This window comes from Castor canadensis, chromosome 19 (assembly GCF_047511655.1).
Source record: "Castor canadensis chromosome 19, mCasCan1.hap1v2, whole genome shotgun sequence".
Classification (NCBI taxonomy): domain Eukaryota; kingdom Metazoa; phylum Chordata; class Mammalia; order Rodentia; family Castoridae; genus Castor; species Castor canadensis.
Genome location: NC_133404.1, coordinates 19,403,583 through 19,415,737, shown reverse-complemented (window position 1 = coordinate 19,415,737; position 12,155 = coordinate 19,403,583). Strand labels below are relative to the sequence as shown.

General features: G+C 39.9%; 1 protein-coding gene across 5 annotated transcripts in view; it reads right to left on the bottom strand.

The window, feature by feature from the left end:
- Herc2 (HECT and RLD domain containing E3 ubiquitin protein ligase 2) overlaps positions 1-12,155 on the bottom strand; it is a 219,812-nt gene that overhangs the window by 24,352 nt on the left and 183,305 nt on the right. For 3 of the 5 annotated variants that reach the window (XM_074061872.1, XM_074061875.1, XM_074061874.1), the window contains exons 71-79: positions 11,935-12,042; positions 10,221-10,352; positions 9,634-9,792; positions 9,431-9,549; positions 8,720-8,845; positions 8,114-8,269; positions 7,525-7,640; positions 7,228-7,426; positions 1,934-2,148 (exon numbers count right to left, since the gene is read on the bottom strand). In XM_074061872.1, the coding sequence (XP_073917973.1) occupies positions 1,934-2,148; positions 7,228-7,426; positions 7,525-7,640; positions 8,114-8,269; positions 8,720-8,845; positions 9,431-9,549; positions 9,634-9,792; positions 10,221-10,352; positions 11,935-12,042 (1,330 nt within the window). Of the gene's footprint in view, positions 1-1,933; positions 2,149-2,210; positions 3,413-3,443; positions 6,444-7,227; positions 7,427-7,524; positions 7,641-8,113; positions 8,270-8,719; positions 8,846-9,430; positions 9,550-9,633; positions 9,793-10,220; positions 10,353-11,934; positions 12,043-12,155 lie in introns of those variants that run through there. The other 2 variants (XM_074061877.1, XM_074061876.1) reach the window with 2 other exon arrangements.

Genomic DNA, 12,155 nt, shown 5'->3' with positions numbered 1-12,155 from the left:
GAAAATGGTTTTCATATTTTTAAAAGGTCTTGCTTTTAAGTTTTGGTATGGGAACATAGCAACAATTGTATATAAAGAATTTTTTCCCTACTATTGGATACCACCATTCTAGTTCTCTAATCAATGCTCTATGAATTATGAGGCTACTTGAAGCTCTATCCCCTGCCCTATGTGACCTATGGTTCCTTCTAATCCTTTTGGGTGGTTTGTTCCTTGACCTCCTACAGTTGTGATTATCACACTCAGTTCTGCTAGTCTCTGGAGTTCTCTTTATACAACTTTCTCCCCTCTAGTACTCTGTACACTATAGATATCCTGGCCTTTCTTGACTTACAGGTTTGTCTCCTCTATACTCTTCAAGTTGCCAGAACCTGCCTGGGCTACTTCTTCCTATGCCATAGCCTAGAAATCTTCTACAGATAGTCCACTGGGGAAAATTTTTAGAAGTAGCATTGTTTGTATCTCATTTCTCAGGGACTACTACCCTGCTGTCTGATATACAGTATCTTTAGGGTTGTTGTTGCATATATTTTGTCTGGTGTCCAAAGTTATATCTTTCTGAACCTGGCTTACTTCACTTAACATGATGATCTCCAGTTCCATCCATTTACCTGCAAATGACATAATTTCATTCTTCTTTATGGCTGAATAAAATACCACATTTTCTTAATCCATTCATCAGTTGTAGAGAACATCTGGGCTGTTTCTGTATTTTGGTTATTATCAATAGTGCTACGATAAACATGGGTGTACAAGTGGCTCTCCTGTATCCTGATTTACATTCCTTCAGATATATGCCCAGCAGTGGTATTGCTGGATCACATGGTAGCTCTGTTTTTAGTTTTTTGAGGAATCACCACAGTGGTTGCACTAATTTACAGTCCCCAAAACAGTGTATGTGGGTTCCTTTTCCTCCCCGCATCCTTGCCAGCATTTGTTGTTTGTGTTATTGGTGACAGCCATTCTGACTAGATTAAGGTGAAACCTCAATGTCATTTTGATCTGTATTTCCTTTATGGCCAGGAATGTTGAGCATTTTTTTGTGTGTTTATTGGCCATTTGTACTTCTTTTGAGAACTGTGTTTAGTTCATTTGCAGAGTTAATGATTGGGTTGATTCTTTGAGAGGTTTTTGGAGCTTTCTGTATATTTTGGTTATTAATCTCTTGTCAAATGTATAGCTGGCAAAGATTTTCTCCCATTCTGTAGGCTGTCTCTTCAGTCTTGTGACTGTTTCCTTTTGTGTAAGCTTTTTAGTTTCATATGTCCATCCTTTCTCTTATTTACTGAGCTACTGGGAATTCTATTCAGGAAGTTACTGTCTATGCCTGTATGTTCCCTGTTCTTTCCTGTAGTAGTTTCAACATTTCAACTTTTCCATTAAGATCACTGATTTACTTTGAATTGATATTAGTACAGAGTGAGAGACAGGGATTTAGTTTCAATCTTCTACATGTAAATATCCAGCTTTCCCAGTACCATTTGTTGAAGAGACTGTATTTTCTCCAATGCATGTTTTGGGTTCCTTTGTGAAATACCAAACGACTACAGTTGCATGGTCTCTGGGTATTCTATTCTGTTCCATTGATCTTTGTATCTGTTTTTGTCCCAGAACCATGCTACTTTTATTGCTACAGCTCTATAGCACAGTTTGAAGTCAGGTACTGTGAAACCACCAGTGTGCTTGTCACTAATTTTTAAAAACAAATGAGTTTGGTTCTTTTGCTTAAAAAGTAGTGTCAATTGTGATGTTTTCCTCTCAGTATAGGAATCATATAGGTAAAACCACATAATGGCTTTTAAATTTATTCTGGCAAATGAGTAATTAATATTATTGATTTTGAGATTACTGAAAATGTTCTGAAAAACAAAGGACAATTACTGTACAAGCATTATAGCAAAGGAAAATATAATATCAAAATATTTTCACATACCTTCTGTTGCCATGCCCCAATTTCCCATCTTCTGCCTCACCCCAAGAATAAACTTCTCCTTCTGAAGAGAGGGCAAGGCAGTGTTTTCCTCCTGAGTTCACAGCCACCTTCTTAATGAATACATGCTGAATGGACTCCAGCAAAGTTGGGGTAGATACTGACTCTGTCCCACCAATCCCTAGTCTGCCACCAGCACCATAGCCAGTGGCATACAGCTAAGATGAAAAAAAGTAGTAACAACATCAGATTTTCATGCAAAATTTCCTGTATTTAGTAATTAAAACAAAACTTAGTAATCTACACATTTTTGTCACAGAAAAATTAAAATCACAGGAAAGTGTAAGATTTTACATATTGGTATGCTTTAGATGAGTGTCCTCTAAATGTCCATGTGTAAAAGGACCCTGTCCCCAGGGTTGGCAGTATTAGGAGGTAATGGAATTTTGGGGATGTAAAATTTACTGGACAGAGGTCCTTGGGTCATTGGTGGTATGTCCCTGAAAGGGACTGTGGTACTCTGTTCTGGCCATTCTCTCTCTTGCTTCTTGGCTCATGAGGTATGAGCAGTTTGTGCTACAATCCCTCCATGACCATATGGAACCTTCACCAGTAGCCCCAAACAATGGTGCACCCATTGTGCCTGGCACTTCCAGAACTATGATCTAAACAAGCTTTTCTGTTATTAATTATCTCAGGTATTTCTTTATACTGATGAAAAGCTAATAGACGCACGCTCTCTGAACGTTCTAAAAATAAAAAAAGAAATGTATGGTTTGCTTAAAAAGGCTTTATTTTTTGGTGGTATTAGGTTTGAACTCAGGGCTTTGTGCTTGCTAGTCAGGTACTACACATACCTCTTGAGCCATGCCTTCAGCCCCAAAATGTATGATTATTACAAATCCCAAATTCCCAAAACATATTGTGAAAATAAGTTATTTTCTATTTTTGTCTAGATTATAACTGACAATTAATACCAAGAAAAACAGACAAAAATATTTAATTATCCACTATATACAAATCCCTGGCAGTAATACTAACAGAAACACTCTACACAAAAAACTTTATAAATATATTTTAATATTTCAGCATGGAAATATATAAATCAAGTGATGGAAAATTCTGTTTTCTTAACTCTAACTGGATAATTGCGGACATAAAATATCTTTGTCATTAATCAGGAGAAAAGAAAGACCAGATTGCCATTTCCAACAGCATGGAAAACATCCCTCCTGTAGAAATTTAAATGCTGTTTTAAACATTTTTCAAACATATTACTGCTCTGACGTAACAGTACGGAGACTCCAAGGGCTGAAACAGGAAGAGAAATCAAAACTGAGGTCGATACATGAGCCCCCATAGACAGCTTCTCCTGGAAAGGTTTGGAAGATCTGGAGTGTACAGGGTGTAGGGTAAGGTGCCCGGCCTCAGGAAACCATAGGAAGGTGAAGCTCCCTCCACAGGGCTGCTCCCTCAGCGTAACTAAAAAGATAACACAGAAAACTGCCTTTCTCAATCTTACCACTGAATGAAGGGGAAATAATCTCACCCAAGAAATCATAACCACAAAAATAAACCTTTAAGTTGTCTTTCAATATATATTTATGTTACATATGGACTAAAATTCTCAGGCAGAAAACTTAGTTTTATAACAGCTTAGGTCAGTAATGACCCAAGTTTATAAATTCTCTATGGATGAGATATTTCAAATTAGCCCTCAAATAATTTCTACATAAATTCTAAAAAATGCATAGTTTATAATCTAAAATTTTTTTTGTGGTACTAGGCTTTGTACTCAGGGCCTACAACTTGAGCCACTCCACCAACCCTTTTTTGTAATGAGTTTTTTTTTTTAAAATAGTGTCTGGCAAACTATTTGCCTGGGCTGGCTTTGAACCATGATCCTCCTGATCTCTGCCTCCTGAGTAGCTAGGATTACAGGTATGAGCCACCAGGGCCAAGAATAAAATTTTTTATCATGTGAGGAAAAGGTATATGAAGGTGAATATAGTGCAAATACTGTGTACACATGTATGGAACTGGAAAAATGAGTCCTATTGAAACTACTCTAAGAATGGAGGAGGGGGAATAAAGAAGAATGGTGGAGGAGGTTGATTTAACTATGATATAGTTTATATATTGTAAGAACTTGTATGCCCAAGGACTGAAAGAATACAAAATAACCCAAAGTAAAACTACCAGAAATTTAAAACCTGAGTTTCAAAATTCAAAACTCAGCTGTATTAAGCAGCAGCTTATACACAGGGAAAGAGAAATTAGATAACTGGAATGTGAAGCTGAAGAAATTATCCAGCACATGGCAGAGGAAGGCAAAGAGAAGACAAAAGAAGGGTTCAGAGACAGAAAGGACTTTCTTGCCGGCACAATGGCTCAAGCCTGTAATCTTAGCAACCTGGGAGGTAGAGATGGGGAAGATGGCAGTTCAAGGCCAGCCAGGGCAAAAAACCTTTTGGTTTATGAGACCCCATCTTAATCAATGGCTAGGCATAGTGACGCATGCTTGTCATCCCAACTCTGTGAGGAAGTACAAATAGAAGAATGGCAGTCCAGGCTGCCTGGGGCATAAAGCAAGACTCTGCCTCAAAAATGAGCAATGTGAAAAGGGCTGACAGAGTAGCTCAATGTTAGAACACCAGTCTGTCCTAAATTCAATCCAGTATCACAAAAAAAGAAAAAAAGACTTTCTCACTGTAACATCACTTAAGAATCTCAGAAAGATATCATACAGAGAATATGGAAGAAGTGGTATTTGAAAAAAATGCCAGTAATTTATCAGAATTTTGAAAGAGCAATTCTCACACTGCTCCTGAGTGACTGTGATTACAGGTATGTACCACAATACTCAGTACTGAAAACTTTACACTTTATAACAGGGATTGGCAAATTATGGTCCTCATGCAAAATTAGGCCCTTCATGTTTGTTTGCAGGGCCAGGATTCAAACCCAGGGCCTTACACATTCTAGGCAAGCTCTCTACCACTGAGCTACTTCCAGCCCTATCATCTGTTTTCATGAATAAAGTTTTATTAGAACACACCACACACACTTTACAATATGTCCACTGCTACTTTCACTGCATAGAGCCAAAATATTATGGTGCCCTTTACAGAAAATGTTTGCCAATCTCAACCTTAGAAAAAGGGAAAAATAAACATATTTTCAAATACACAAACAAAATAATCACAGAACTAGCCATCAAAAGTACCTCACTAAAGCAAATTGGAAAAGACATGCATAAATTAGAATGGAAATGATTGCCTACACATGGTCTGAAACATAAGAAATGATGGCGAGCAAAGATGTGTATAACATTTGTGTAAATCTTGAAAACATGTGGTTTACTTAAAACAGTAACAGTAACAATGTCTATGGGAAATAAGAACAAGTAAGAACCACAACAATGGATACCAAAGGATCAGTATTTGCACTGCTTGGGAGTGCAAACAACCAAGGAAACAACTAAAAATACACAGAACAAACAGAGGGGAAAAAAAGGAGGAAATACACTTTGATCCTTTTTCTGAGGTTAGCATCACCATGATACTTGCCTTTGACCTGGTTCCCTGAGGTCCCTATTTCTAGATGTGCAGACCCTGTGTAAGCCTCCTCTTCTGGAACGTAGGCAGGACTGAAGACTTGCTTCTGATGAGCAGAATATGGCAACGACAATGGAGTATCTTTTCTGTGACTCATGTAAGAATGCAGCTTCCGTCGTGCTACCAGTCTCTTGCTGGCCCACTCTCCTGCCCTCTCCCTTGCTCACACTGATGAAGCCAACTGCCATACTGCAAGATGCTCTAACAGTATATAGCAAAGATCTGAATGAGGCCAGCCTCTTTCAAAAGTTCACGAGGAACTGAGGCCTCAGTTCTGCAGTCCATAAGAAGCCAAAACATTCCTTGTACAGCCTCAAGATGACTGTAGCCTAGTGAAGGATTTGGACTATGAAATCAAGCTATGCCACCTAAGGAATCTTGAACCCCCGAAAACTGTGAGGTGATAAATGTGTACTGTTTTAAGTTAAACAGGTAACTAGTGACATACAAAAACCAGACAAGGAGTGTGACAGACAGAAATATTGTATGAGAGTGTCTCACTCATGAACACAGATCTCCAAAAATTTCTAAACAAAATATTCACAAACACAAACCTAAAATACATGAAACATATCCTAATCAAGTTGTGTTCACACAAAGAAGGCAAGCTTGTTTAATACAAGAAGATCTACTAATATAATTCACTATATTAGTTGCTAAGGAGAAAAGATCTATAAAATAACATTTCAAAAAATGCAGAAAAAGTGGCAAAAATCAACATATATTCATGAACAGAAACAGAAAGAACTTTCTTAATCAGACAAGGGTATGCGAAATGTCCCATCAAAGTGCTTTCCCCAAGGACTGGATCAAGACAAGAACATGCTCAGGCCCACCATTCCTGTAAGACACTATGTTCCAACTCCCGACCAGCAGGACTGGCTCCCTTTCTCCCACTGAAAAGGAAAGAAATAAAACAGAGAGACTATGGCTCTCTATAAAGAAGATAAAAAATATCTTTAGATATATTAGAAAGAAAAAGGTAAGATCATTAGATATAAGGTCAACATAAAAACACCCATTTCTGCACATCAACAGTAGCAACATTTAATTTTTTTAAAGACAGCACTGACAACAGCAAAAGGAATACATTAACTGATGATATGCAAACAAAACTTCTAATACTTTTGTATGTATACTTTAAAATAAAAATATTAAAATTATAAAATACATCTAAAGATTACACAGTAATATTTAGAACTGTAACTGATTCTACCAATAGCCTAAGTACTATTAATCTTTTGGCTGCACTGGAGTTTGAACTCCCAGCTTCCCACTTGCTATGCAGGAGCAATACCACTTGCCATGCCCCCAGCCTTTTCTGCTTTAGGTTATTTTTCAGATAGGATCTTGCTTTTGCCCCAGGCCAGCCTCAGATTCTGATTATTCTACCTACAGCCTGCCTGGGATAACAGGAGCATGCTACCATGCCCAGCTTGTTTTGCTGAGATGGGGTCTTGCTAACTCTTTTTGCCAGGCTGCCATCAAACCTTAATCCTCCTGATCTCTGTCTCTTGAGTAGTTGGGATTACAGAAGTGAGCCATCATGCCTGGCCAATACTATTAATCTTGAGATGGTATTTAAGTACACACTCTTCCATATACAAAAACCAAGTAACACACCTAACCATTATTGTCTCAATCTTAAATGATAGTATGACACAACAAATGTACTCTTACCTTCCCATCGGCAGTCACAGCAAAAAGTGTCTGTTCTCCTCCAATTAACTGCACTGGTCTGAGAGTTGCAAGAGCTTCACATGGAGTAGGAACTTTAACTTTTGCACCTTCAATACCCCCAAGCTGCCCCCTGTGATTATGCCCCCATCCATAAATGGTTCCGCTGCCACCAGCAGAAAGAGTCCAATCATCTGGTCGCCTGTAACAAACATCAAGAGAACATTTGACATGGAAAAGAACTGCATATGAAACCTTTATTTCACATAGAACATTACTTCTTGTTTCTGATGTAATAACCTGTTCATCCACTGCACAAGTTGTTCATCTTGCTCTCTCTTAAAAATGTCATGGCTCTCATGGAGAACATCCATATTTTCGCTGTCTGCCATTAATTCACGAATTTTCTTAGCCACCTAGGTAATTATTACAAGATTATATATCAAACACTTATCTCAAGAAGAACACAAATAAATATTAAGGTTAGAAGACAGGAGCCTGAGAATATGAAGGAATGCCAACATCATGATTTTATACTTGATAAGTAAAACCAACTCTAAGATGGAAAGAAAATGTCTGAAGAGTATCACTGTATCTTTAGTTTCCTTTACCAAAAGTAAACTGTAATTGAAATTTGTAGTGTTAGTTACTCATTCCCACCCACGTGCTTTTTCTTTCTTATAGTATTTCTTCTTTCTTTCTTTTAAGTGTTTTTATTAGCATATGATAGTTGTATAGGGGAGTTCTCTGTGACATTTCCATATTTATGGTATTTCTTGAAAAGAAAAATATTTCCATGTCTCAATATTGGCATCTTTTTTACACTATAGCTAAATTTTTTTTGAGTTTTTGCACTACACAAGCCAATTCCAAAAATAACATGAAATACCTCATCAAGAAACAGACGGGGTAATGGTGTTCTTTTGTCCAGAGCCACAGCAACACGGGAAGCCATGCAGTACCGTCGGAACCAAGCCCACTTGTGCGTCTCAGCACAGCAAGGGAGAGTGTCGAGTTCCAGGTCACAAGCAAGAGCTACTAGTACCTGCAGCCACCAAAAATTTAAAAACACAGAGATACTTAGAAATGCAGCTAACATGTCACTTCACCAACACTGTGTACCAGATGAGCAGAATGTCACTGGCTACCATCCCAGGGTTTCTGAGAACCCTTGTCCAAGAGCTCATTAATTCATCTGTGACTCAATTATTCCTAACAGTTCCTACAGATGCACCTTATAAACAGAACCTCAGATCCAATAACCATTATAATACTCATGGTCTTGTTAACTAACAGGGGAAACCATTCATCTCAAAGCATGCTAATGTTTGGATAATGACTTAAGTATGTTACAGATCACGTAACGGTTTGAGATTTTTTTTTCACCTTCAGCAACACCTACGAAGCTAAAACATAACACACTACCCATGACAGATCTAGTGGCTTCTCCTAGCCAAACAGCTCTATCATCACTTAAAAATAAGTCCAGTATTACCTTAAAGAAAGGGCTGTGAAGCAGCTGTTTGCCACCTCTCACAATAGGATCTTCATACTCAAATTGCCTTTGCAAAGCTTCTGGAAGACCTTTCACCAAAGCAGCAAGAGCACTACCTGTAAAACTCTTAAAAAATAAAACAACATCTATTGCAGGAATCCAAAGTGCAGGAGAGCTCCCAGTTTATTTCATTCCTACGAGTCAAAGGTTTCATTATGCTGGTACCCCTTAAAAGATGCTTACTGAAATTTTCAAGTAGGAAAAAGGCTAAAAGGACATGCATACTACAATTTAAAAAGTGTGTGTATGAACACTCAAAGTGTTTGGTCTCAGTTTTGGTACAGGCACTTCTGGGGAACTCTTCATCTCTAGCTTACAAATCTTGCCTGTCTTCTCATAAGTGTTGAATCAACAGGAACCATCTCATACACCACACTAAAGGGGATGTGGCTAGTAAGACTAATCATAAATTCCAACAGAGTCCTATATTCATAGAAATCCTTACATAGATTTTATAAAAATCAAAGTTCAGTTTGGATTCCACACATGCAGAAACATGAGGAAAAGTCTGGATGCAACAAAGGCCTCCTTGTGTTCAGGTGAAATTTCCCAGTTCCTCTTGATAATTTAGAGGTTTAAGCAATTAAACCAACATTTTACCCTAAAGGATCACATGTCACTAGAAATGGTACTACAATGCTCACTCCATACCAAAGCTCTCGTTTCCCCCTCATTTTCTCCCAGTAGCCTGTTTATGTTAATTGACTGCCCAAATTCCGTGGTGAGCAGCCTCCTCAGTCTCTGAAGAGCCCACATTCTGTGGCTGGCAGCTGAAACAAGCAGAAAGAAAACATGAGAAACTTCACCATATTTTTCCAGCTAGTAATGGATACGACTGTGGAGGCATTACTTACCTAAGGCACTCAGCTGTGCACATGCAGCCAGAGAGGCTGCAAGGCGAGGGACAATGCTTCTGTTGGAGGTGAGATTGAGTCGGAAATCAAGGAGACACGTCACCAAATCCATTGATGGACAAGAGAGGACACAGCGATCGGACAGTAAGTCCTTAGGGCCTGTGAAGGACCACTGTGAATGTCCCTATGTGACATGGCAAGGACCACCTACTAAAGAGACGCCTACAAACTCAACTAACAGGGCAGCCCTCTAACTGGAATGCAGCAGTGGAAAGTGTGCCCACAGCACCTCACATGGGTCTCACTGTTTAGTGACATTTCAAACTGTGAATCAAAAGCTTTCGGAACTATAACTAGCAACACCTCCTTTCCACACTGGGTAAAGAACGTGTTGACGTCCTGAGAGTTGCACAGCTTAGGCAGCTCTTACGGTCTCATCCTAGCCAAGTGGGGCCTTTGGCAGTACTTACTACCAAGCACAGCCAGAGAAGGTAGTCCTACTGAACAGAAAATGTGCATAGTTCCAGGTGCATGGGTAATAACTATAATCAGTCACCAAACTTTGATGGCCATAGCTTCTCCTTTACCTGCAGCTGGCATGATGGGATAGACTGTAAAGCGCCAGCCCCAACCATTCACAGATCCGTCACTGATGAACTTCCACTTCAGCTCATCCCCAGGGATGCGCAGCTCACTGGACCAGTCAGACCATTCTCGGCCTGGCAGAAAAAAGTATATCCTGGGATTAGGTGCACTCCATCATTCAACCAACAAAGCTCCTTAGAAAAAGCAAAGTTATTCACAGCAGGTCAGAAGATCAGTGGACTCTTCCAACCCAAAGTCTCCTGAGTTTGAGTTCACAGTGCCACCACTGGCAACGTGTCTTAATTCATTCCATCCTTCCACAGATGCACATACTCATTCAATCCCCAAAGTCATGGGAACAGGGCAGGCAGACACTGCTCTCACAGAAGCCACCCCTAAAGGAAAACAATCATGCACACAACTAGGATACAGTGTGAGAGACCTGCAGGGCATCCAGCATGCTCCCAGGTAGGAGTGTGGGGGTATTTCCTGGGGACAGCAGGTAACCAGGAAACAGGAGAAAGAGCCCAGCTTCCCACAATGGGCCCACGTCTGCAGTTCAGTATGACCAGAAAGAGGCTGTCCTCAAGTACGAAGTGGACAGCTGCACAACAGCCGAGGGCCTGGTGAGCCATGCAGGGGAACTATGTATGAGAACATCTCAGAAGAGCTGAAGAGAGAGACCCTGACCAATTTTATACTGTAGGACCATCTGGGGGCTTCCAATGCAAGCAGAGACCTATCAACTAACATTACAGAGAACTATGCTGACATACACTGGTCAAAATGCCAGAAAAACCCATTCTTATTGTGACTGCACCATTTTATCCAAAGCTTTAGACCAGGGACTTAAGTTATATGTGAGTAAAGTTCTACTGAGACATAGCCATGCCCACTTACTGCCACAAAGTCTGTGAAAACAATTACAACGGAGACCTCCTGTGGCCCACAAAACCTCAAATGTTTACCACCTGGCTTTTCATAGAGAAAATTTGCCACCCCTTGCTGGAGATGAATGATAAAGAGGTCTGAGAAGACATACACACTCACACCCCTGTGGTGACAATTCTAATATACCAAGAGTATTTAACATCCTACAGATGGGGTCTTAGCTCCTACTCAATCTGAGGGAGTACATCAACAGAGCAGAGACAGGACTGCACATAACTCCTGTTTACTCCATCTGTACAGAACATTCCAAGAGGCAAGTCCTCACTGCAATTAATAAAAGCTGAATCCCTTTATCTGCAGGACATATAAACCTGTACCTCCACAGGCTCTGGCACTCTCAGACACCTATGGCATCTTCTCCAACTGTCTGGATGAGGCTGGGTGTCTGCTAACGAGAGTCAGCTCTTGTGCTGGTCACTTGGTAACCCTGTCCATCAGTGGTATGAAGCACACACCACACAGATAACATCTTAAAGTACTAGGGATCACATTTTTATTTTTCATCAGTTTTTTCATTAGTGCTGGGAATCATACCTATGACCTCAGACATGCTAGGCGAGTACGCTACCCGAGCCACATCCCCAGCCTATCTAGTACTAGGAAGAGGAAAATAAAACCTACTGTATTTCATAGCTAAATAGCTGACTGCACCTTTCTTACATTTCCCATAGAATAAAGCAGGAACATTCTGTCCTACAAACATTAACAGTTCCATTCACAGAGGAAGAGGTGAAGACTGTACCCTGCTCAACCTCCCTTCCTCACCTGACCGTACAGATACAATCCTGTTGACACCATCCATGACTGTGAGAGGATCATGGCGCCTCTCTGTGGAGCACTGCCTGTCAAATTCCACCCTGAGTCCTTCTGCACCTAGAGGACAAACAAGTAGAAAACAGTGACCACTCCCAGGCATCAAGTAAAAGTCATAGTGTATCATGAAGAAACAGTGAGACTAAAGCTACATTTAGGATTTAATGAAGAAC